Source organism: Pholis gunnellus, assembly GCF_910591455.1.
Source record: "Pholis gunnellus genome assembly, chromosome: 7".
Classification (NCBI taxonomy): domain Eukaryota; kingdom Metazoa; phylum Chordata; class Actinopteri; order Perciformes; family Pholidae; genus Pholis; species Pholis gunnellus.
The window spans coordinates 15,518,492-15,544,705 of NC_136533.1; the positions used below are offsets into that span (position 1 = coordinate 15,518,492).

At 41.7% G+C, this 26,214-nt stretch overlaps 2 protein-coding genes across 4 annotated transcripts; both read right to left on the reverse strand.

The window, feature by feature from the left end:
* Positions 1-392: 392 nt before the first annotated feature.
* endouc (endonuclease, polyU-specific C) lies at positions 393-3,445 on the reverse strand. Its single transcript, XM_079162317.1, has 8 exons — positions 3,338-3,445; positions 3,071-3,121; positions 2,872-2,971; positions 2,678-2,789; positions 2,446-2,567; positions 1,299-1,411; positions 980-1,130; positions 393-869 (listed from the first exon to the last, which is right to left on the reverse strand). Exons 1-8 carry the CDS (start codon positions 3,349-3,351, stop codon positions 591-593), a joined length of 942 nt encoding a protein of 313 aa, XP_079018443.1. The 5' UTR covers positions 3,352-3,445; the 3' UTR covers positions 393-590.
* Positions 3,446-4,053: 608 nt separating this feature from the next.
* ppfibp1b (PPFIA binding protein 1b) lies at positions 4,054-25,387 on the reverse strand. Of its 3 annotated transcripts, XM_079162355.1 has the most exons (26): positions 25,249-25,387; positions 19,671-19,752; positions 18,763-18,968; positions 17,789-17,878; positions 17,588-17,701; positions 17,121-17,252; positions 16,189-16,281; positions 14,659-14,776; positions 14,479-14,523; positions 12,703-12,764; positions 12,544-12,628; positions 11,725-11,864; positions 11,096-11,187; positions 10,845-10,905; positions 10,264-10,429; positions 9,016-9,157; positions 8,662-8,793; positions 8,264-8,414; positions 8,016-8,127; positions 7,760-7,848; positions 7,335-7,457; positions 7,079-7,204; positions 6,803-6,991; positions 5,866-6,030; positions 5,472-5,537; positions 4,054-5,369 (listed from the first exon to the last, which is right to left on the reverse strand). In XM_079162355.1, exons 2-26 carry the CDS (start codon positions 19,732-19,734, stop codon positions 5,286-5,288), a joined length of 2,847 nt encoding a protein of 948 aa, XP_079018481.1. In that variant the 5' UTR covers positions 19,735-19,752; positions 25,249-25,387; the 3' UTR covers positions 4,054-5,285. The 3 variants fall into 3 exon arrangements, with proteins under 3 accessions (XP_079018481.1, XP_079018483.1, XP_079018482.1); XM_079162357.1 differs by lacking the exon at positions 17,121-17,252; XM_079162356.1 differs by lacking the exon at positions 14,479-14,523.
* Between the last annotated feature and the right edge of the window lie 827 nt (positions 25,388-26,214).

Here is a 26,214-nt window from a genome sequence, read left to right on the forward strand (position 1 = left end):
CAAGTGTTTGTGAACTTCAGTATTAACTCATCGCACAAACACATTTGGTAAATCTAGGCACATTTAGACAGGTATTGTGGATTCAAAGTACTGGTAATTTACTTGTGTGTATTTCGATTTGTGGTAATGTATTCGTGTATTACTAGTACTGAAAATGGCAAAATAAAGAGCCAATTGAGAGAATTTAGTAAATACAAAAACATTTAAATTAAATTAAATTAAAAATATTTCTCACTTTGTTTGATTTTTCCAGTTTGGTGAAACTTCTGCTGCCACTGCACTTCTCCAGAAACTCAATCAGAGCTGGACTTGGATTTGACTTACTTGATACTTAACTTTATATAAACTCAAAGCATAAAGGACATTTCATAAACACACCAAATAGATGACTTTCAAACTACTTTTATTGAAATTTTATGACAAATTAATCAAGTTTACAGTTGTCTTGATACAAATTACAGATGTTTACACATGTCATATACTAAGAAGGTCTGTGGCGTCGAAACTAAACCACAGTACATTTGTGCCTCAGCTTATTGGGCATGAACATTATAATGTGAGTATCACTTTGGGTCAGTAGATACTCCACATCAGTTTGAGTGCTGCTGCCTGACATGTCTGCTGTTGCTGCTCAGCAGTTTTGGGTACGCCGTCCCGAGGGAGCGTCCATGTCTGATGACCACCAGCTCCATCCGACACTGGTCGATGTTGACCAGCACCGTGGTGCTCCTCTCTGTGTTCATGAGGAAGACGATGGTGAAGAGCGCCATCTCAAACTCAGGGCTTGTCCCGATGAAGGCGCTGCCAACGGGCTTCACCAAACCGTGCCAGCTGAACTGGAGGTTCAGAACGTGGTCGTCTTGATCGGGCTGAGGGCAGAAACACATGAATGTTACTTTAGTAGAATAAAGAAATAAAGAAAACCACTCAAGCTGCTACAGAAAGAAAGGCTCACTAAGTTACACACTGTTATACTCACTAAGTCTTGTACCCTGGCCTTGTATCCTTTGTAGTCCAAGTGCATGTTTTTTTCTTGCAGGTAGAACTGGATCCAGTTGTGAAAACCGATGATTTCTGTTCCAGATCTTGTCTCTCCAACGAACACATGCTCGAATCCACAGGAGTCCAGGCTGGTGAATGTTTAGAGATACCAAACAAAATGAAATATTACTTAGAAACAATTACATAACTTTTTACAAAATCAGAGAAAATCCCTCGTTTGCTTTCGGTGCGCACACAGATTCTCTGATGAATTCAACAATCAGACACGATCATCTGCAGCTGTTCGGGCATCTCACCCTGTGTTTCTATGCCTGTGGTAGAGGTGGAACCAGATCAAATACAGCTGACTCTTAAAGTGCCTCAGGTCAGAGCTGGACTGTGCTTTGCTCACCAGGTACCGATGAGCCCTCTGTGGACAAATCACAATTATGACGTACAGCTCTATTGAGGTGACCCAACATGAGGAAAAACATAATCCACATTCAGATGTATTCTTATATTTAATTATTTTTAACCTTGTGATACACGTTTTAACTTATCTATTCTCAAATCTTTTTACAACAGTTAAAATTGTTTGTCAGACTTTGAAAGAACATTTTAACTAAACCAGAGGCCTTTTAGTGTTAACATGGTAACATGATATAGAATGTGTTGCACTTTAGTATTTGTTGAAAGACTTATTCAATGTACAAGAAACAGACTTACTGACACTCACTCAGCTATTATGACTTTACTTCAGAATTTGTATATTTACTGTATGTCCATTATCTTTTTTTCTTTTCTTAAATGTTCTCTTAAAAATGTTTGTACACGTTATATATATATATATATATATATATATATATATATATATATATATATATATATATATATATATATTTCTCTCTTTGCTTACACCTCCGTTATACACAGTCTAAAGAGAGTGTTACTAAGCACTCCACTGCAAACTGTACTGTCCATGATTGTGTATGTAACAGACATTGTTGGTGTGGGAAGATCCTATTACAAGCTTGAGTAACAAGAGGGAACAAAATACTAAAAGATGGTATTGTCCTCTGCAAAAAACTTAAGTCCTGACGTCAACTACGGCCATCAGGTCCATCTAACAAGTACAGCATGTTTTTCCCAACCGATCCTCTTTGGGGAGAACAGCTGAGGCCAACTATGCATTCCACAGCTGCACACAGATGTTTTTCTCTCTCTAACATCCTGGAGTAATGTGTACAGTGCTGCAGTCTCAAAACCCCAAAACGTGGGGAAAGAACAAACTGGAACAAAAACAACTTAGAATGTATTATATATGTCATCTTCCTACCCTGACAAGACATCCAGACAAACAAAAAGGTGCAAGGAATGAGGTGTTGTGCAACAGAAACTATAGTAACAGAGTTGTCAAAACACATGGCTGGGTAGATGCAACTGGTTGTAACATGTCAAATTTACCTTCATGACTTCTGTCTCTAAGACAGCATCCAGGAAGAGATTAATCTCTGTCAGTTCCTCTGTTGTGACTAGTTCAGCCACGCCTGTGGACCGCTCAAAGTTGTCCAGGAGATTTATGAACACTGCCAGGGGAAAAAAAAAGTTTCATTTATCACAGTCTGCAAATGAGCTGGATTTTTTTTTTATGGCCAGAAAGATGAAATATACCCCTGTTTTTTACAGAGACACTTACGGGAGTAGGTGGTTGTGTGCGTTAGTTTGGTCTCGTTAACATTGGAGAACAGAGGCTGTGAAGCGTGATCCCGTACAACATGGCTGCCTTGGTTTACAAAACTGGCTCTACCCTGGACAGTCCAAACACAGAATGTACCTTTGTGAAAACAGGAGACAAGCTGAGTGTTGTCAGAATAAGAAGGTGCTTCGTACCTGAACAGAGATCGTGTAGTCCGTCGCAGGCGTCAGGCGGTTCACATCCAACACCCACAGCTCATTGAAAATAGCGGACAGTTCCTGGTTTACAGTTGGTCTGTTACACAAAGGTCAGGCATGAGAGAAAAACTGAGAAAAACTGTCAAACTGAATAAACACAGTAAGTCATGAGAAACGTTCCGATTGTCTACTGTACCTCGATGCATCCAGCCCACTGAGACACAGAAGGGCGAGGAATCCACAGAACCTGCACAGCACACGTTAAACACATTCTCTATAAATACATCAAAGAGTGGAGATAAAAGAACACTATTAGAATAAAAAGAATTGCCTAGAGCATTACGAAAAAAAAAATACCTGTTGATGTTCTAGTCATAAAATAACTTAAGAAACTTAACTTGACTACAACAATGATATTCATTTTATTAGTAATTGGTAAAAAAAAAAAAAAAAAAGTACACACCTTGCAGCCATCATGCTTCTTCACTCCGTTAGCTCAGACTGCAGAGTGCTCTCGTGTCTGTTTCCAGTCCAGTCTCAACCCGATCTTCATATATCCTGCAGGGCTTGTCCGTGTCCATTAATTGCGCATGGGCGAATGTAAACCAACTCGCTCTGATGTTTACGTTTTGACTGTATAGCCATCAGAGGGCGCTCCATCTCATTGATTTGATGCTCTTCTGCCAAATGTGTTTAATAAACTACAAATGTAGGCGACGCAGTGATCACAACTTCAGAAAGATAGACGCGAATGATCTTCTGTTTTTACACAGCTTTCTTGCACCGCTGTAACATAGAAAGCATGCTTTCTCCAACTCGTTCCTTGGTCAATGAATTAAATGCAGGGAGGTCCAACATGTATGACTTTAATTCCGGCTCTCGTTAAATGCATCAAACCAATGGAGAAACACTGTAAGACAGCAGGCCCGGATGCTGTCACTCTACGGACACAAGAGAAACATCAAATTAGGGTCACCCTCGAAGCGCGTACTGCACGCACTTCTATACTATTTGACATTAACCTATTTGTGGTGGGTGACCCATCTGGGCAGTGTCTTCTGCATGGTACTGGTTAAAGTTTGCACGTGTATGAATTTATTTGCTAACTTTACAAACATGTCATGAGACCTTGAGCCAAAATCCAACTTTGAGATTTTTTATTATTTTTGCAAATGTGCTCACATGCTGGATATTCCCCAAAAAGCTGTTTTTAATTAAATTGCCAAAGAATAAAACATGGCATTGGTTGACCTGGACTCTATGAGAACTTTGAGATTAGACATGCCTTCAGGAAGGACCTGATGATTCCACGGCTGCTATGTTTTGTCTCCAGGTTCATCATTCAGATCTTCATTTAAACAAAAACAATCTGTTTGGTAATCAGAAGATTTCTACTTTCACTCGACAATTTCTCTGAAACAAACACCAACCGGGGACTTATTGCAGCTGGACTGCTACTTTTGACGAAAATCCAAAATTATTTAAATAACTTTATTGATCTAAGAAATTAATAAAAGTAAAAAAACAAAACATGTATGGTCAAGGGTTGCATTATGACATTATTATTTCCAATAAATCGGACATTATGTTAGCTCACAAATCTGAATATGCAACAACGCTTTCCAAAATAAGGGTTCCATTAAAAATCAATTTATAGTAGAAAATAAAAAAAAATAAAAAACAAGAACTTACATACTGTAAATGTGTTGAATTCCAAGACCATGCAATGATATTCATTAGGCATTGTATTGTATGATATGCATTGGTGCAAATACATGTTGAACATTACTGTTGAGTGAAAACCTGTAAAATGTTCAGTGTAGGATAAAATATATGACAATTCCTGTGTTATTAGCAGGGTTTAGTTCTGTAGAAAACATAGCAGCTGTTTCGGAGTTATTACTTTACACCAACTTCTAAAAATGGGAAAATCTTCTCAGCATATCACTTCTTTTTTCAATATTTCTACAGTCAGAAAGGAATTTAAAAGACATATATTAAAATCTATATTGGCATATTTCTTTCTGCTGGATGACACTTCCGTTCTATCATAAATAGAAATGTGCCAGTACACAACTGAGTACAAAATATCTCCAGAAACCAGCTGGTAGGCAAGCAGTGGTGTTGCCCTAAATGTTCCCTAGCTGTCATCAGACGACAGTAACGGAGACAAAGTTCAGGAGTGATAGTGGCTACTGGACTGTAGGCTGTCACAACACCTTTGTTTAAAAAGAAAAAAAAGAAAGAAAAAAAAGAAACACTGTAATACTTTTGGCTCATCTTTGAATGTAACACTAAGAAGAAATGTGGGAGCATTGTTGGGGTTTGTCGAGACAAGTCTGTGTGCGAGTGGAGAGGATTGGCACAGAGTTTCATTCACAGCAGGACCCGGTCTCAATGTGCCGACGTTCTCATGCGGTGTAGTCCTCATCCGTTACACTGGGGTTTGGTGAATTTGACGCCTCTTTGAAGAATTCATCATCTTTCAGCATGCTCTGATAAAAGGCACAGTGTAGAAAACAATATAATAAGCTTGTGAAACAATATTATCAATGAGTACAGCGTGCTATGAGTCCTGGTCAATGTGAAATTCTTACCGTCAGGTTTTGAATACCCTCAGAGAAAGCTCCGATCTGTCTCACAGTTCCCTCAGAGTCCTCCATCTGTGAAACAGGAAGCAGTTTTCAAAATTAATCAACTGAAACCCCCAATAGAATATGGAAACGTAAGATGTACAGACTCTATTACTGAGTAAAGATCTTCTGAGAAAACAAACCCAACCTTCTAAGCAACACTGGTGACAATTTACACGCAATAAGAAAACATCATAAGACCAAACCTCATTAAAATCGGGAGTGGGTTTTTTTTTCTCTACATATAATGCACACAATAAATATATTTCACATAGATTTAAGATATACTTACATGCAATTAGATGTATAAGTGTTAGGTCTAAATAAAATCATCAGTCCCTTTGAAGAGCTAGCTCACCTGTTCTAGCCGGTCCAGGTCGTCCTCGTAGATTTGGAGCTCGAAGCCTTTCTGAAAGCTTCGTCCCTTTGGCATCTCCACGTCCATCGGACACACGTACTCCTCTGTCTCTTCCTGCTTTTTCCTCCTCAGACTGCCAAAGTTACCAAATGACAGTTTTCTTGGCTGGTATGAACGAGGAGAGAGAAGACAAGGAAATAAAGTATATACGTGTTATAAAGCTACCCTTAGATATGCAGGAATGTTTTCCTTTTTGACGAATCTTAAACCTTTCAATAACTTGTTACCAGATTTTGGGAATAACCAATTGCAGTATAATGTAAACAAACATCTAAAATTCAAAGAGAAAATTTGTATGCATGTCCAATCAGTGTTGATTTTACATATATAATATAAATATTAATTCTTGCTAGTGAGCGCTATACTGACAGAGGAATCGGAGTTCTCGTGCCGGCAGTGCCGAGACGTACCAAGATGGATTGGAGGGGTCCCGGCATCCATATCCTCTGGCACAACTAGCTCTCACATGCATTTCTTCAGCCACATAATATGGCTCAAATACTGCTACATATCTGAGTCAGCCAAAACACTGTAAAATGTATCCCCCATAACATCTTCTGCACTCATATTTTGGAATGCCATTGTTGCTGTTGGAGGCCTACAGTAGCTAGTTTGCAATACAAGCCGAGAGAACAAGGAAGTTCTGTTGTACAATCAAAACTGATCGGACATCCACTAATCCAACGTTGAATAGTTACGTTAAGAGTTTAAAGAGACAGAATAATTTACCGTTTATAAAATGTCAAATCATTATGTAAAATACAAAGTTCAGATTGTCTTGGTTATTCAGGGGTATTACAAGGTAGCCCTTGTGACCACTGTAAGAGAAGTTCTAGCGGTACTATTGTGAAGCACGGATAGTCTATCCTTGCATTACCTTGACCTTCGTGGTGGCAGTCAGCAGAGTGTAGTCTGGGTTTTCTAGACACTCCTGTTTGAGCTGCTGGGCCTCTGAGCCAATGAGCAGGTTGAAATGTGTGGCGAGGTGGCGGCGTAGCAACGTCTTGTTGGGGGGGATGTTCAGCAGCAAAGCCATGGTCTCCACGTTGAACCGTGGCTCCAGAACCTGTAGAGAGAGAGGAAATGTATTAGGAGTGGATACTTTCAGAAGAGAACCTCTGTTCCTCAGGAAGACTGAGCGCCAGACTCTCACCATCAGGCCTCCGTGCACGCCGCTGCCTCTCAGGTTGGGAGCGTATTCAGCAAGGTCTGCAGACCGCAGCCACTCCATAACCCTATGGTTGGTCCACTGGGAAATCTCTGCTGGAGAAATATTGTTCTGCAGGCACAATTCACAGAAAAAGGATGCAAACAAACACTGATTAGGAACGGATTATGATCACACACACACACAGCTGAGCATTTTGAAACAGGTTGCTCATTATCAGGTGATGTTAAAGTGAAGGCACCTCGTCAGACGGCCTACGACGCAAGCAGTTGGGCTCGTAGTTGTTGAGTCGGAGCACTTGGATAGCTCTCTTGATACTGAGGTGATGCAGGACACTCCCCACTTTCAGAGAAAGCAGGTCATCCTGAGGAACAAAGTAAGACACCAATGACTTAATGTAAAATTCAAACAATAAAAGCAAAATTCAGTTGAAGCTGTGACAAAGTATATATTTTAAAAGCACGTTATAGGCTTTTTCCGTAAAAATGCACATTCCCTGAACTTAGAAGTATATACTGTAGTGCGACTTCAGCATTGTCCCAAATGGAGAGGGTGAGACCAGGCCATCGCCGGTGGAGCTCATCTGACTCTGTATGTATATCCTAATGCGAGATGGCACTGGAGTCGCCAGACCTTCTCTGCGAGGTCTGTGCAGACAACACTCACCACTGTCATGTAGTGCAGCATGCGACCATCCACCCTCCCCTCATCAAATTGGGTCTTATACTGAGGCAGACCAATGTCATCCAGCCATCCTGACAGTGAACAGAAAGAGCAAAATGTCATACGGAAGAAGTCAAGTTAACCGTTAAATATAACTGAGTAGAATTGGTCAAGAAGAACAAAAACAAAGAAAAATGGCCCCAAAATGGCTTCAGAGTTGCTCTGACCAGCAGATCATTGATAACTCGCTGGTACTCACTCGTCACCCAGTTGTAGTCCAGCTTTCCCTTATTATCCTCCTCCTCTGAGCCCAGGGCCTGCAGAGCCAGCTGCAGCTTCTTTCTGTGCAGCGGGTGTTTGATGCCCAGCTCCTGAACATCCACAAGAAGACAAGTAAAGACTACACATCATCTGAGGTACTCCGTTCTGTAGTAAGTTCAACAACAAGAACGCTTGGCCAGTCTGCCAGCTTTGCTAAACGTATTAAATTGTTCTGCTTCATCTCACCCTCTCCAAGTCATGCTGTGAGGCCTGCAGCAGTGTCTGTCCGGAGGAGATCCACACACGAGCCATGTTCACATAAAGGCCGAGACCCTGGCCCTGCAGCCAGTCGCACACCTGATCCTTTGACCAGCGTGCAAAAGGAGCATCAACGTCGCTAATGAAAGAAGTAAATGAACAGAAAGTCAAAACTTTCACAAAGGTATGCAGGGACACCCTTGTAGTGGTATAAAAAGGAAACAAACAAATACATACAAGTATAAATTGGGAGTATAGAATATGCATTTTGTTATGCAAACAAAAACTGCTTTTATCAAAAATCCTCTCATGGTTTCTGAATTTCATTGTACACCAGAGGTTCAAAACAAGCAAACCACACACTGAGTCTCTTCATTCAGACTTACTCGTTTTCTCTTTTGAGGTCACGAGACCAACCCAATCTGGGTCCTGCTGTGGCTCGCACTCCACCTCTCTTGAAGTCACCTTCTGGTAGGTTGTCATCCAGGTTAAATGTGGTAGACTGACTCCTTCTTAGCCTTCAAAATATGACATTAAATTCCACATGTTAAAACATCCCCACAATCAAATTACGGCCTTTGTGCTTAAATTCTTTGCACATTTTTTCATATTTCTAACTGAATCTGAAAGTGTTGCATATAAACATTTATAGGCATTATTGTAAATGCATTCAAAATGTTTTTTCTAAAATCAAGAGCTTAAGATTCTATATGTAACTTTCTACGTTATTATCAACTCACTTCCCAAAGAGTTTCTTTATTCCTTTGGATTTCTTCCTGCTCTCTGGGGTCGTAGACAGTGTGTTGGTGCTGTCGCTGTTAGCCGACCTCTGTGGCAGCCCGGCCAGATCCAGATGGTCCGTGCCCTGTCGCTCCGTTTCAGCTGTACAAAGAAATGCCCACAGAAAATAATCAGCATCATGAGAATCAGTGTGGGAGACATGCACGGATCAGCGGAGACGGAGCTGCTGCACAGGGTCAGTGTAGAGACCCAGAAAACACAGACGTGATGAAATGCCACGTGATGCTCACGTGATGTCTCCTAGACCTAGACAGAACGAGAGGTTATGGCGGTGGGCATCAAAAGCAATGCCCGCTCTAGTATGCATGCATCAGACACAGCTGATGTCTGACTAAGTCTGGAATAAAATAGTCGTTTTATTAGATTAAAAAGGAGGCTCGTTAGTTTTGATTTAGATTTATTTGGTGGGAGGCCTTCAAGATCCAAATAAATCATTTGATCTGATAATCTGGATCTTGAAACAGATGTGTGTTTGGGGAAGGGTTTGACGGAAAAAGAAGAGCGTAAACAAATACGTGCAGACAAATGAACAACAGACTCTCTGTGTGCTGGACATTTGTGCAACAATGGGTAGTGACAAGGGTGTGGCTGTTGAAGCGCCGAGACGGGACGATAAAAAGACGTCAGCTGGATGGATGAGTTTAGAAAGGGCAAAAGGTGTACAGCAATATAGGATGTAATCAGCCGTTCCCTTTGCGGTCTTCAACCCTTCCACGAGCTGTGGTCTATACTGTACCTAGCATAGGCGCACTTGCACTCCGGTTGCGGTCTTCATGTGTTACAAAGCACACACAACACACGACAGGGTCCGACAGAAAAAGAACAAGACAAAGGGCAGACATTATGATTGAAACAGGACTGTAGAGGTGGAACAAACGCAGACATACATGTGTACAACACGCACACACAAAACACCCAGAAGGAAGGAAGGGTATGCACCAGCACAGAAACAGACTTCCATAATTAAATGGGGACCACAGTTTGTGTGGGCTGCAAATTACGGTCTTGGTCCATATAGTATGCTCCATGGGTGTGGCTTGGGAAAATAAAAAAGTCGTTCATGGTGGAACAAAATCTCACTCTAGTAAACAGTCGCTTCATTTTGCACGGCTGCTATCTTAATGTCAAAATGGCATCAAATACAGAGCGAGTCACCTTTAGGGCTCGTCTGGCTGCTAAATGATTACCGAGGTTAGGGGTACTGCCGGTCTTCTTGCCCCCACGGATCTTGAAGAAGCCCTTTCCAAAGGATGAACGAGCCTTTCTCGAGCCAAAGCTGTCTTCCTCTGTGGTGGCAGGCGAGGTGGCCGAGGGACTCATGGGCGGCTTTTCACTGATCTCTTCCCTGGCATTCTTGAAGAGGACATAAAACGTTACTCCCACATGACTGTCATGCTCATACATACTGGCCTACAAGTACTGGTCAAGTCTAACATGCTACACTTGTAGCCACATATTAAAATAGTGTAACTTTTACTGTAAAGAAACAGAATTAAGAATGTGGACTGCACACAACATGTAGGATATTCTAAAAGGCTACAAACATTACGGTGCATTTTACAGACTAATAAGACAAACAGTAAGACAAAGAGAAGACGAGAGAGCGAACGAGTGAGACATGTAACAAAGAGACGTTTTAGCGAAGGTGAAAGGCTACTTGTATTTGTTACAAAACAACTTCCTGGGAAGTAATGGAATGCATTAACGTTTTTGCTAAATAATAATCAAACATCCCCCCCCCCCCCTTTTTAAAATGAGTACCTTTTACCTTTTGATTATTGCTCCTATCCAGCTGGTCCTGGCTGCCAGTCTTTGTAGCATCTCGGCTGCTGAAATGCCAAACCATAACAATGCACATTTAACTCACAGCAGTGCAGTAGAGATAGTGAGTCATTAGCAGCAGTCTGGGGCTACAGGACATGAACTGCTGTTACACAAATCTTCTCATCATGTGGAACTTAAAGAACGCTACTGAGACACTTTCTCACACTCTGTATGACTGAAGCAATTATATTTAACCTTTCCACATCTGTTGGTGCCGACTCTGATGCTGCTTCTGGATCTGAAAATGTGGGTGAAGGCTCTTCATTCAGTCCATTGAGGATCTCCAACTAGACACAGATCAGAGCACGGACAGAGGACAGAAATATACACAAGAAAATACCCTTTTTAAAATCAAAGTCTTAAAAAATGAACTTGCATATTCTTCTGCGGCCATGAGACTACAGCTCATTATTAATATTAATCTCCACACATGCTTAGAGGACTGACAGCCGGTGTTATTCATTTAATTGGTTGTAGAACTCGTCAACACTCATTCAACAAGTGTGAAATCTATGTGAGCTGTTGCTGTGTTATTGAGCATTTTAGAGTTTAATGAGATTTGAAGTGTATTGAGGGGAAAACATTTGAAAAAAACCTGCAGTACAAGAGTCAATAGCATTCATTAGCAAAACATTAGAAAGATAACACAACCTACAATAATCTGAGGTTTCTAATACAAAGTTTAGCATCTTACATCTCGACATCAACAATGACATTTCTTGTGATTTTATGGTTTAAAGTATTTGCTGTTTAAATACTCTAACAACTGTTAGATTGATTTTTAGATGCTAGCATTTGTGACACACATGTTATGGCACACAAACCTCATCTGGGCTCCTCCTTTTCAGTTGTTCAACGTCTGTAAATTCATACTTTTCTGACTCTCCAAACACAGCGTCGGTTGACAAGAATGCAATGGATTCATCACCGTGACTCTCGATGTGCTCGGTGTCTCCGCTTTTCTCTGGAGTAGACATTTGATGAAAATGCACATGAAAATTTGACATGTACAATTTCAGAATCAGCCGTTTTATTTAGCATCGATGAAACCTCTAAACAGAAAAACAGTCTGAGAAGACTTACCTCGTCTATTATCTCTAGACAGATTTTAAAAGACAAGCTAAAATGAAATGTGTTGCAGAAAGCTACAGAAGAAAGCTGATAGAACGAGTGTATCAGCAAGCAGCAAGCTCAGGGAAATACAAATACACCCATAGGAAAACAAGAAGCCAAATAGATTAAAAAGGGGTTGCTGTTTGGCAGCTGTCTCGAGTTTCAAATGTTAGAGTGTCCTTCAACACACCAACAAGGGCAGTTTTCAAAGCAGTCCCTGCTCTCAACCAATTAGACTTGAGAAAAGGCTAACCAGTTGTTCCCTGTGGTGCATTATCTCTAGCTCAAGTTTGAGTCTCTGCGAGATGATTATCTTATTGTACTGAAAGAAATCCAGTGGCCACCTAGATTGGATATCACAATAAAACATATGATATGCTGTGACAAATGGCTTGCAGTAATGTTAAGTGTACATAAAATGCAGTGAACGGGCTAAGCCAGGCAAAATCAACTACATAGCAGCATAGCTTTTGAGGCAGATCTTAATCGCAGACATAAATATCATTCATTTACTCTGACAGATGTCTCACCTTTCTTCCCTTGCACTGACATCACCATCTCTTGAACTTTCTTATACCGCAGCAGCGACTGCTTTAGTTCATCAATCTTACGATCCTGCAAAGTCAAAGACAATTAAAACCACAAATGTTCCAGGAGAGCCGACTCACTTTACAACGTGTCAGCTGTACCTTCTCCTCATTGGCCGCCATCAACGACTCAACTGCCTTTTTCATTCTCTGCACTTCCACATCTAGTGAGGAGAGACGATTATTACAGACAGAGAACTGTAGCGTTGACAGGGTGACAAAGAGGATATGGATAATGAGCCTGAACACAGGGTGACATTAGAGGACTTAACACAATCAGCTGGCCGTCATTCCAGGAACACCATAGCTGCATTCTTTGTTTTTCAGAGTTCGTCAAATTAATTAATCGTATCCTTGTGTGAGCAGATTTTTCACATATTTCACTTTGGTAGAACATTTTCGCTTTTCAGAACACACACACACACACACATACTGCTACAACGCTGTGCGCGGTCAACCCTCAACTTTAGAGATCTTCAGTTATTCAGCCTTTCTCCGCACAGGTTTTTTATTTTTAAGTAATTCAACAACTTAAAAAAAAAAAAAGGTACTTCAATGTGATATCTAACAAGAAATTAACACACACACACACACACACACACACACACACACACACACACACACACACACACACACACACACACACACACACACACACACACACACACACACACACACACACACACACACACACACGATGAATCGGATTCCACTCATCTTCAAAAAGTATTAAAAGTAGTGTTGATTCAGAACTCTTTGTTCACACTGAAAGCCTTATTATGATCTTTTTGTTTGGCTGTTTTTTAAATGTAGCCAATATCAGATCCCAGTGTGACCTAGTCACCCTCCTGAACTGACCCGCATGTGCAGAAGAACTGTAACAAGGACGTCACCTGCAGCACGCTGTTGTACGGAAGTAAACATGGAGGCCGCTGATGTCAGCGTTTACGGTTTCATTTATAAGTTGATAAGTTGAGTGCAAGACAGAGAATTTTTGAGCAGATGATAACGAGGAAGATGATGAGGGGATAGAGAGCCGTATTCTTAATTATGGCCTTTTGTGGAGCAATGGCTGCTACTTCTGTATGAGTGTGTGTGTGTGTGTGTGTAGATGCGGAGTCTGAGCCAGATCTGTCAGCGCCTCTCTTCCTTGTTTGCATTCGCAAAGTGACAAGTGCAGAATTGTGACAAATGTCGATGTAGAGTGACATAAAAGTTGCAAGAATTCCGATATGACTGAGGTCAAATTGCAAAAAGATAAAAATTGAAAAGGTCAGATTCCATGTGACGTGTGTTGTTCACACCATCATGAAAAAAAAAAAGATCTGAGTCACATATGTGCAAAAAATGAAATTGTTCTACGTAAGTGAAAGACCACTGATGGGGTAAGGCACAGATATAAAGACAGCACTTGTGATGATGAGCTGTCACACAACACTGAGCTCGACAACAACATGACAGGTTAGCAGGACACACACACTGGTTGTTGGTGTGAGGGAGGGAAGGTTTAGAGGAGCGATACCGACGGGTACAGGAGGGGATTATTGTTGGAGAACATGAGGCAGGAGGATGAGTGAGCAGCCTGAATGGTTATGACAAACAACACAATTCATTCCTTCATTCCTGTTGAAAACACAAAGCAGACATTCCTTGTTGCTGTTCCAGGGTGGACATTAAAAACACACAGCTTATGGATGACTTTGGTCTTCAGTTCAACAGATTGGTGATGTGATGCTTTGTGGTCTGGTATTAGCACTCCAATGGGTTATAATGGACAAGCTGAGTTCAGATGGCTCATGCTCGTTCATGCAAACAGGGGTTGAGAGGGGTGCAGTAATAAAGTGCAATAATAAAAATAAGTAGAAAAACCCCCCTTACGTTTTTCTTTCAGCCTCTTTCTAAGAGTTTCATCTGGATGAGAGACTAAACAGGACAAAGAATTATGAAACAAAAACTTAGCCTACTGCTTTGCTAATTATCCCTCGATATTACCACTCAATCATATGACCAGGAGTTTAAACGTCATGCATGCTCATCTTCAGTGACTGGTTTTCCCACCTCTCTCCGTGGGATCTGAGCCGCTCGAGGCGACGGCTTTGAAGCCTGTCTCATCCTGTAGTCTCCTCATCTCTCCGTCTCTGCCCTCCAGCTGCCTCCTCAGTATGGCTAGCTCCTCCTGTCCAACAGAGGACAACAGTGAGGGTATTTCCTCCACACAGACACAACCTCCCCCCACCCCCAACTCCACGCTACAAACAAACCACAACACAGAGTTTCAAAGATGCTGACGTGGCGTACAGACACGCAGGGCACACCTGCTCTGGAGGGCGACATGTGTGAGGTGGGTGGGTAAGCACTTATGACTGGGAATAACAAATACAGGCCATTATTAAAAAAAAATGTAAAAAGACATGTTTAAGTGACCACAATAGGAAGCAAGCTTAGAGACAGACAAAATAAACTGTAAGAGGTTTTAATGAAGAGGATCAGAAAAAAAGAAACGAGTGCAATGAGGGATGAAGAAAGACGCAGAGAAGTAGAACGCTGACAACTCTCGAAAGAAAACCCCCAAAATGAAAGCATGCCTGTGGTTTGAAAAATGTGAATGTTTGCTTTAAGTGGTCCCCTGTAGATGCAGAGTTAAATAAGAGGCATTTCTGACTAACCCCGACTTTATACATCGCACTGTGCTGCATGGTTTAGTAAATCAAGTGATTTCAGCGTGTACCAAAAGTGACATCATTTTGCTTAAAATAATACTGCAAACCAGATGTAATGATTTTTACCCTGAAAAATAAAAACAAAAGAGGAGCCAAAGGGAGAGGTCAAAACCATAATCATACAGCAAGCAAAACAGTCGTCCTGACAAAAGCCAACCTTCATAGCCTGGAGGTTGAGCTCCTTCCTCTGTTTCTCATACTGCATCTGGCCCACATTGATTTTCAGGCTAGAAAGCTTGGCCATTAGCGACTAGCAGTTGAGAGACAAGCCAAGGAAGAGAGAGAATATAGAGATGCAAGATGTGAAAGAGAGAAGCGGTCAAGAAGATGGAATACCCAGGATTCAAAGCAAGATATTTAAAGAACAACAGCACATTAAAAAACAGACACAGCTGACGAACAGAGAGAAACCGTAAAGCTGTGTTTTTAGCTCTATGGGAAACTGCAAAAGGTGCAATTTCTCCTGAGGTCTCACCCACGATAAGACAGAAATTACAACACCTTTATATATATATAAATACAAAAAATAAAAATAAAAAAAGAGTCTTGAAAGCAGCCACTAAAATCTCTAAAGCAGAAAAAATATAAATAAGATGAATAAATCATACTGGGAGTCGTTTACAGAAGCGGGGGGATATTTTAACTAGTATACTAGACCATCAACCTTCTTTCAGGTTAACTTGTGAAAACACAGTTTTAACTATTTCAACAGCAGTGGGAGTTCACTGTAGAAGGACAACAACAAAACAGTGTGTTTAGCTGGAGGAGACCTCTCCGGAGGATACATGAACAGCCGGGAAATAATGAGAAGCAAGCCATGAAGAATTTTTCATATCAACGCAGAGAAAACTTTCCTGTGACAACTCACCTTTGTGGATCTAAGTTTCTTCTCATACTGTAGTTTTTCACTCTCCAGCTCTGTCAATCTGTACCGCAGTTCATTAATTTCAAGAATGAAATCCTGAAAATAGAAAGTGCATATCACAGAATTGTAGTAAAATAGCAAGCAGACCTTTGAAACATGTTTATATGTTTTAAGAAGCGACGATGAGCCAGATTTAGCCATACAGGCTAAATTTCATCTCCAGTCCATAGCAGGTTGATGCCATTAAAGAAAAGATACACTAGTAATACTTTATTCTCTCCAATAGGCCGTTGATCTTCCAGTGTGAATTTCACTATGGCAGTGCTCAAATGCATTTTATTTCAAAGTTAAATTAAGTATAAAGTAACTCTAGATAGGTTTGAAGGGACTGAATTCCTTGGAGACTGGATGCTTCAGAGAAAGCTGCTTGTAGATGAGAAGTGATTTATGTGCCGTGAGGCGGAACATCGACAGCAGCTTTTTGTTCCAGTGGGGGGGGAAGAGACGACAGCGCTGCTACAACAACAACATGACGTGTTTGAACGCTTTCCAAGTATCCTGCATGGTTCCTCTGGGAGCAGAAAACAACCACCGATAGGCATCTTAATGTTTGTAAAGCTTGACCGGAGGGCAGTAAATTCAAATAACCTAAAAAAAACAAACACATCGGGCACATTTCCTATGGATGGTGCAGTGAATGATAATGTTTCCTTGAAGTGCAAGAACGATCATCAACTTTTTTTCTTACTCAAAACACAGCTGCTTTGAGAGCGACTTAATAAAATGAGATGTCCCGCCCCCACACAGGTGTCAGTCAACATGAATGAGGGCTAGTTTGCTGTGTGGTCAAGTGTGTCTGTGTGTATTGAGGTGAGAGAGAAAGGACAAAAGGCAGAAACAAAGAGAATTCCTGTCCTGAGAATCAGCTCACATACCTCACTATCCCTAAATCTATCATCAAAATCAAGTCTGTCCTCCTTCACGTTGTTCAGCTTCAGCTTGAGGTTGGACACTTCAGAAATCAGATCTAGCTTCTGGGTCTCCAGTGCACTTCTGCACTGAAGCTCCTACAATGATAGAAGAAGGGAACATTACAAAAAGAAAGGTCGGTTGCTGTGTGGTCAATATTGGCAGTAAAGGCATTCTTGTTGTTGTAAATACTTCAAATAATAATAATGATTATTCAGTGCTTCGTGCTCACGGTAGAGATGGAAATTAGACTGCATTACTTCAGTAGCTGCACAAGAGAAGCCCCTGCTACATCCAACACAAGCAAACACAAGCAAGCGCACACACACACACACACACACACACACACACACACACACACACACACACACACACACACACACACACACACACACACACACACACACACACACACACACACACACACACACACCTGTTGTAGCATCTCCTCAGTGGCGTTGAGTTTCTCCCTGTGCTCATCCAAGCACATGTCCAGGTCTCGAATCTTCTCCCCCTGAGCCTCCACCTGGTCTGTCAGCACGCTCACCTGCGAGGAACCAAGAAGTCTTTTTCAGAAGGAGATTTCATCTCTTGTGAAACTGGTAAGATTATTTAAGAATAGCTGGACGGATACCTGAAGAACCAGCGACTCCTTGTCACTTTCTATTCGGGACAGCCTTTCCTGGTAGTGGTCAGCCCCGCTCAGAGAGATGTGCCCGTTGGACTGCACGGACAGAAGGCAAAATATGGATTAGACAAAAGGAGAGGAACTGATCTTTGACCTGTTAAAAGTGCAGACATGGGTAAGCGGCACAGGTAAGTTATTTATTCCGCTGATCTTAAAAAACCTGCACCTAATAATGATCTCAGATGAAATGCTTCACATCAAAGTGTGACGGGCTGCACTGCACTAACCAAACCGTACATGGCTGAGAGGAAGGCTCACGTTCAGACTGCTGTGCACAGAGTGACTTACAGCACTGCATCTGGCCTGCAGCCCATCGCTCTCTCCCAAACAAACACCACTCTGGTTCCCAAGAAGTCAGCCGGCTTCTTGCAGCGCACACACACACACACACACACACACACACACACACGCATTTCATCGTGTATTCCCAGTGAACTCAGCAGAGGACACCCGTGTTTTCGCTTGGCAAACAAGTCTGTCGTCTACTTCCACGCAGGACTGTTTGCCCACGCTTGTTTGCCTTCATAGAGTTTTAATGCAGCACACAGAGTGAGCACAATCACAAGCAAACCAGATGTGCTAAAGCATGCTCAGCACATTCTGTCCTCCCATCACAGACTAAACCTCCTCCATGGTGGCACAACGTAAACGGATTCAGACAAGGGAAGTGTTCCTTCCTACAGTTCTACATCTTCTATGTTTAGATAAACCAGTTATGTGAAACGGATCTGACCCGAGGCTACAGTATTCTGATGAGGAGAAGAAGTAAATGTGACTATACTTTGTGATCTTCAGTTCCAGTTATTAAACTAAAAGAATAACAAGAAAACGCATTGTTGCTCTCAACTGATGACGATTACGGTATCTGTGTAATATCTCTTTTACAGATCTCTCGTAGTATGTATGGGTCTACATCTTACCAAGTGACCGTGGAGCCACTCCACCAGACTGTCCGCCGTGGAGTCGGGGATCTGGCAGCGTAGACTCTCCCTTTCCTCCGTGTCCATCAACTCCAGGACGCTCCTGAGGTCTTCCAAAAGGTGAAGCGCCCGCAGGCTGCCCATGAAAGGAGAGGTGGGTGACTGACAGTCATACAGCCCGTTGGAGTAGTCCATAGCCTTGGAGCCTGAGGTAAGGAAGCACAACAGAGGAGAGACCAACATGAGGAGCTAGAACCCAAAGACAGACAGATGGAAAATCCCACATCCGGTGTTTCTTGCAACAACAACAGTTTGGGGGAACTGAAATGAAATGGTCCTTTGAGACACAATCAGAGCTCAACACTCACTCTTAAAAGCGATTGCCAGGCTGGCAACCAGGCACCAGCTTTGTGTCATCAAAAGTGAAAGTATGGTTGCCATTTATCACCTTATACTTTGAGCAATTAGGATACTATGCAGTTATGTCTGCTTTATTATCATAATGCAACAACAACAACAAAAAAGCTAAATTCTTTGTAGTTTGTGTTGTTCACTACTACACACTTCCCTCCTTTACTTTGGGGGACACATTTTGCTGTTTTGTGTCCCTATTTGTTAAAAAGTCAGGCTGTTGAGCACACGTTGGTGAACATAGTTAAAACCCACCCAGCCTGAATGAGCACAGAATAAATGCTAAAGCCTTTCACACATTACGTGACGTCTATTTAATATGTCAGCTCTGCAACAAACCATTACACCAGATAGTGTTATCAATGTTTACTCAACCTGGAAGGGTCGTATAGAGACTGTGTTGCTTTATGCTTTTGACACAGCTGTAAAAAAAACTAAATGACTGCCCAAATTTGTAAAATATGACGTTGATGCTTAATGTAATAGGAGGACTATACCTGCTATAATGCCATCCATCTGCTCTAGGGCAGCTGCCAACATGTCGCTGGCATCCGCCATCATCTTTAGTCACTGATGAACCTGGAAGGACAATGATGAAAAAAAAATAAACAGTGCTTTTTAATATTATCTTTTGTAGAGAAGCTTCATAAAAACCTCCACACATGCATTATGTAACACATAAAACGACAACAAGAAATCTCACATTAAACTGAGAGGAATTTACAATGAAAACATTCACGATTATTGGGACAATTCACCCAGAGCAGCGATAAGTACAGTTTAGTCTGGGGAATAAAACAGTTATGACAGCTGTACTGTGTGCTGGAGATCTGAATATCAACAGTGCAGAAAGAGGACGTATCCGGCAAACAGTGGTGTTCAGCTCTCCAGGCACAACGCGCAGTAATGTTGACATTAAGCATGTGATTACAAAAGGTTCCCACCCAGGAATTAGGCTGTGACTGCAGGACATCCTCAACAAGCCGCTATGCCTAAAAGGGGACATTACCCGTTTGTGAGATGGATGTGACTGTTTTGAGCAAAATTACAGAAAAGCAAAAAAAAATAAAATGATATATGTGCTCGGCTGATTTGTTCTCTGATCCCTGAGCAGGTGATGAATAATGCATTACAGAATATCAATCAGGCCATTTACCTCAAATATAGGCAGAATGAATGTCCTGCCAATAGGACACTGGACACTCTGTTTGGATCAGAGTTACATTTCAGTGTCCCAGTCTTGGACATCTGCCCCAGCGGCACAACAGACCCATTATCGTCAAATCAAAAGGCTCTGCTGTATATTCACGCATGCTTAAACATGCATGCTGAGGCACTCATCTGCGCATACACACACACACACACACACACACACACACACACACACACACACACACACACACACACACACACACACACACACACACACACACACACACACACACACACACACACACACACACACACACACACACACACACACACACACCTCTTCCTTTAATCAGCTGCCTCATATCCTGGGAGTGCCCGTCACTGGGACGTACCACCATTTACAAACTTTATGGAAACCACCCACAGACCTAACACTGTTATTTCAGCATTTCTGTGGCCTCATTTTCCATTATGTGTAAAATAAGCATGCACTAAAACACAAGAACACACACACAAGGCCAAGAAGAGATGAGAGGAACCAGCATGCCACCAGTCAGCTCCACAGTAAACTGCTGAGTGGTTTCCAACAGTAAAACCCTGAATGAGGGTAAAAATGCTCCTCTTATAGGCTGCCTACAGTGACTGCTTATACACTTATACAAATGAGAGAAGCAGAGTGCAGAGCAGAAACCCGTTTCTCACAGTTATCTCCAAAAGGCCATTACAATGTTGTTGTTTTTTTTACTTAGGTTAAGGAACGATGTGCTCAAATTACTTGATGAATTCAAAAGATAACATTTCAATGGCTGTGTTTTCAGAGGGAACCTAAAAATATCATGCCCACTGAAAAACCAGCAATGGTGCAAGACCTAGTATCAGCAGTCCCACATGGTATCTTACCAGATATACACGCAACATTAGGCAGAAATAAAGAAGGAAAACAGGAAAATAAGCACACCATAAGTCTACCTAAATAAGTCAAAGCTGAATCCCATAGCGAGAGGAATTTGACTTTAACCCCTTATGTGACTGTTTGATGCTCTCTTTGCATCAGGTCACTCAACCACATAGACACTTTAGGAGGATTTGTTCATGTCCTGTGTAATAATATTCTTCTACGCGCAAGCAGTGTCGTAAAAAGTGCTTTCACGTCTTTTTCATATTGTATGCAACTGTTGTCTATCTGTGACAGCAAATAAAGCTGCTGCTGCTGCATTGGGTTGGAAATCAGTATAAAGTGCCTCCGATAGAGTGTTAAAGATCACCGACCAGCAAGCTGCAACAGCAGGGCATGACCAAAACATATGGGTTAAATTGGCGGGGGTATTACGACATCCGTCGCAACTTGGGTCTGTTTTAGGGTAAATTTGAGTTAGTCTTGCTTTGGACCACTTGAGCTTGATATTGGTCTTTTAAATTGTATTTTAATTGTCATTCCCTCACACGGTTCCAAATGTCCTCATCCATGTCTTTTTCAAGCTCACTCTCCTGGTCAGCCCTAATCTTTGCACGGTTCATGTTTTTGAGGGAAGCTTTACAATCATGTATTCTTGCACTTAGCCTTTTTTTTAGTTAAAAGGGATCTCTAACATATCATCTAAGCCTGAAACGGCAAGGTCAATACCAGCGTCGCAGTCACTGTTGGTAATGAGAAGAAGATTTAAAAACTCACTCGACTTCAACGACAAATGCACAGCAGAAAGTCTTTAACGGCATAGACAGAGTTTGGATCACTATGACTCAAAGTGGAATGAAGGAAACCCTGAGTCAGCTCTTCTCTCACTGCAGAGAGGCAAACATGGGTAAGGTTAACACGTGGCTTTCAGCAAACAAGACTTCAAACGCATCAGGTCAAGACCAAACATGCCGCTCAGAGAGCCGCCGTCCGTGTGTCAATCAATGCTAAACAAGCGTAAAGACCGTCTCTGAGCTCTTCCTGGATTCAGTGGACATAAGATCTGAGCAAAAGGAATGCCTCATCCCAGAAGTGCACTGTGTCCTCGGGTCCTGGGACGCCTCCATGGTATGTTAGTCAAAACAAAGGAGGGTTGTCTAGCAAGCAGCAGGGGGACTTTGCCTATTTTGTCTACACTAAACAAAAGCTGTGGATCAGAGCGTGTTTCCAGGCTGAAACAAATGATTTTTTTTTCTTAATTAATCCATTAATTGTTTGTCTATAAAATGTCAGAAAATAGTGAAAAAGTTGCAGATCATGTTTTATGACAGCACAAATGTATGTTTACATTGCTTGTTCTGAAAAAAAAAAAAAAATGAATATATATATATATTTATATTGAGTTAGCTATTTTAAATCCTCACATTGGAATGTTGGGAAAGTGATTCATTGATCACTAAAACAGTTATAGCAGATGATGCATTTCCTGTCCATCCACTAATCAGTTAAGTGTATTTTAATCTTTGCTTAGTTAAGAATGCATTATAGAGGCACTATCTGCACCTGTATGTCATCAGTTCAAGCTTGCTATCCAAGGAGACATCTCCAACAAGCCAGCATCAGTCTCAAAAACAAAGTGTCACTGTCCGCTCCTCTATAAGCACCACTTAGACCAACCATAAGACACACAGAGAGGGCTTTTGTTCATGGTAGTGAGGTATTTTGACCGAGAGGCATGAGAGGACAAAAACATGAAAAATAAAATAAAAAATGCTATGCTCCGCTACAGTACACACTGCATTTGCAACAACACCTGCATACTCCTTTCAGAGCTCAGCGCCCTCAAAACAAAACCAGAAGAAAAAACCCTGCAAAAAGCAATCTTGCCCTTTGGTGAAAGCAGCCATATAATTCATTGAGACATGCAGAGAATAATGAATACAGGGGGGGGGGGGGGAGTGGACCACAATAATGGCTTTTCATATCCTTGAGCTCTGGTCCCTTCAGGCAGCGGGAACCATACCCCATCCTCACTGAACACTACAGAAAGAGAAGATCTTGTAGTTCCTCAGTCCTGAATGACCGGCCAACTCTGCTCTTGCACGCACACAGAAAATAGAAAACAAAATATAAGCCTCCGGGCCACTTGTCTGTGACGGGAGAAAGTGTTTACAGCAGCCAAGCAACTGGCTCTCACAGCTAGTATTGTACTACTGGTGGTAAAAAAAAATTTTTTTAAAAAGCCAGAGGAGAGAAGAATTTACAATCATAAATCATACAGCCGTTTGCTTTACTTGTTCTTTTTATACCCGGGTAACATAAAGGAAGATGAAGGGGATGGATCCAAGTATCACCACATCAGGACACTTTCCACGTCTCGAGTCATGCAGGCCTTGACTCAGTCGTCACCTTCCCACAATATTTCCATGGAGAAAAGCTGGATGAATGCTCTATTCAGCTCTGCACTTTTCTTTAAACGTCATCCAAGTGTGTTTGGGCACTAACCATGTAGGGTGTTGTGCCACACCATAAAAACATGCTTAAAATAGTTATAGTGCGAGCGAACCTGCCTGCTGTGATTTCCTCTCGTGACAGAGCTTACGTTATTGTCTTCAAGTTTAAGGGTGCATGAGTGGTAGCAGAGCAGGCTGCGTGTCCGCCGATGCAGCCGGCGGCGGCAGGGCGCTGCTCTCGTATAACCTGCAGCTATTTACAACCCGAGTGAGCAGGCAGAATACATCATCACTAATTTTATACCAGCAAACTACGCCTGCTTATATGAAAACCTGGAGTCTGTGCCAATCTGAAGGAGCCCTTTCTCCCTCTTTAGGATTTGTTCCTGCTCGTACGTATGCAAAAGAGCAAAGCTGCAATTAATGTATGCTGGACAGCAGCACACATTCTTATCATGTTACTCGTGGCTGCACTGCTTCTACCTCCATTTGGCGAAGAAGTTATTCGTCTTTAACATTATGCCAAAAAGAAATACAACACTGAACAGTGCACATGTGGTACAGAGGGTTAGGTTATGTAAATACAAATGTTTAAAAGGTGCACACACACACACACACCACACACACACTTGATGTTTTGTTGTGTGTGAGCCTACCCAGCCTCACTCAATATCTGAACAACTATAAAAAAAAGTAGCTTGTTGCAATTTTACAATATGTTTTAGCATTCTTGTCTCAAGAAAAGACTGTAAAAAGGTGAAATAAAGAGCCTTAGGGGGTTCCCTACAATCTGAACAATAATTAACATTTTGAAGGAAAACCCCCAGAGTAAAGTTACACAATTTGACACAACACAACTTCATAATCAACAGCATTAGACTGGCGGGTACCTTGACATTACCTAGTATTTGGTTTTCACACAATTCATTTGTTTTGGAAAGCATTTCAGAAGGGAGGCCAAACTGTTTAAAGAAGTCAACTGGAGGGCAATGCAACAGCTGATTAAAAACACAGACAGTGAACGTCGCCAAATGTACAGTCTGAGTCAATCCACCTCGGGTTAACTCCATTATTTATGTTCCAAAGTAGTTTTATCTCAGTCGGCACCACCTCAAGGCCACAATAAACCAGGTCAGATTAGTCTGTGAAGAGGTGGCCTCAGGCTGTGAGCGTTACTAGTGCACAACGCTCATAAACCAATAGACGGACTCTCTCACGTCAGAAACCTTTAACGTTGTGATGGGTTCATATTTTGGTGTAAATCAAACGTTACCTCCAGATGAAACTACTATCACTGTAAAGTTAGGCTGAGACGTTACAGTTAACACTAGTGAACCTGGTTCACGTTGGTTAAATTAGGGGAAGATACAACAACAGTCAGGGTTACGCTCCAACGGTTTTTATGCAACAAGTGATGTAAAAATGTAAAATTAACAGCTTAACGAGCGTTAACGGTGAGCCAGATAACTTGTCCCAGGACCCTGGTAGTACAGGAGTTTGTTCCGACAAGCTAAGTTAAACGTTAGCCACCAAACCGAAGTTAATGTAAATAATGAATCACAGCCAAAGACTCACCGAAAGTCTGCTCGAAGAGCTTTGAGATTCCCGTGAGTCTGTTGGTTGTTTACAATAACTCCACGACAACGTAACTTGGTTTCTGAACTTCTCCGTGGCGACCAGTACTACCCACGTCCGTCCACATTGCTACGCCATGATGTACCGAGGTGACGGGATTGTTGGAGATGGAAGTTGGAAAACTTGGGACGTCGTGGCAGGAACATCCCGCCCCGCTGCAGCGTGGATTGGCTCCGGAGCAGGAATGTAACGCATGATGGGAGTTCTGGTGCCTTCGCTGTTGCATGGGGAAAATGGGAAATTAGAAACTTACAGCCGCTCACTGTTGACATCAGCAATGCACAGGGCGCGAAGATTATCTAAAAACCGATTCATCTTTATTTGTCCGTTTATCACAGGGGAGGGGGGAGGGGGGGATTTATAATATATACCAGGAACAATCGCAGTCAACAGTCGCTTGATGGTCCTAAATGTTTTTGCTGAAACCTGAAAGCAGCATATTCCTCAAAGTGTGGGAGGAGCCTGCTGTGTCTCAGCTTCAAAAGAAGCACCGGCGACATCAAGTGGTCTTTAGTGTCAGAGGGAGAATAATATCCTTTATCCTGCACTGTGCAAAAACAGTTCAATACATTTGAATAAAAGTACAGAAGCATTAAAAGCAACATGTATTTAATATGCAGAATGTTATGTTACATAGTATAATACTGGAGTGGATTATTGTTTCTGATGCATACATCTAAATTTAATCAAGGTAGAACTTATATTTTAAGAACATCGCATCATATTTTTTTAATCTGGTGGGATGTTAGTAAATTGTTAGTCTGTAAATGAATTAGTAACTATAGCTATCTGGTAAATGTGTTGGGAGTAAAAAGCACAATATTTCCATCTGAAATGATAATTACTGCAGACATGTGTTGACTACCAAGTCTATTCAGGGCAGATGTTAAAGGGCAGTCAAGGTAA

Coding starts and splice junctions, on each gene's coding strand:
- ppfibp1b (XM_079162355.1), bottom strand. CDS start 19,734: ATGATGGCGGATGCCAGCGACATGTTGGCAGCTGCCCTAGAGCAGATG. Junction 16,282..17,120: donor ATAGATTTAGGGATAGTGAG/GTATGTGAGCTG, acceptor TTCTATTTTCAG/GATTTCATTCTTGAAATTAA. Junction 6,031..6,802: donor CTGCCACCACGAAGGTCAAG/GTAATGCAAGGA, acceptor CGTTCATACCAG/CCAAGAAAACTGTCATTTGG.
- endouc (XM_079162317.1), bottom strand. Junction 2,790..2,871: donor ACTACACGATCTCTGTTCAG/GTACGAAGCACC, acceptor TGGACTGTCCAG/GGTAGAGCCAGTTTTGTAAA. Junction 1,412..2,445: donor TAGAGACAGAAGTCATGAAG/GTAAATTTGACA, acceptor ATTTGTCCACAG/AGGGCTCATCGGTACCTGGT.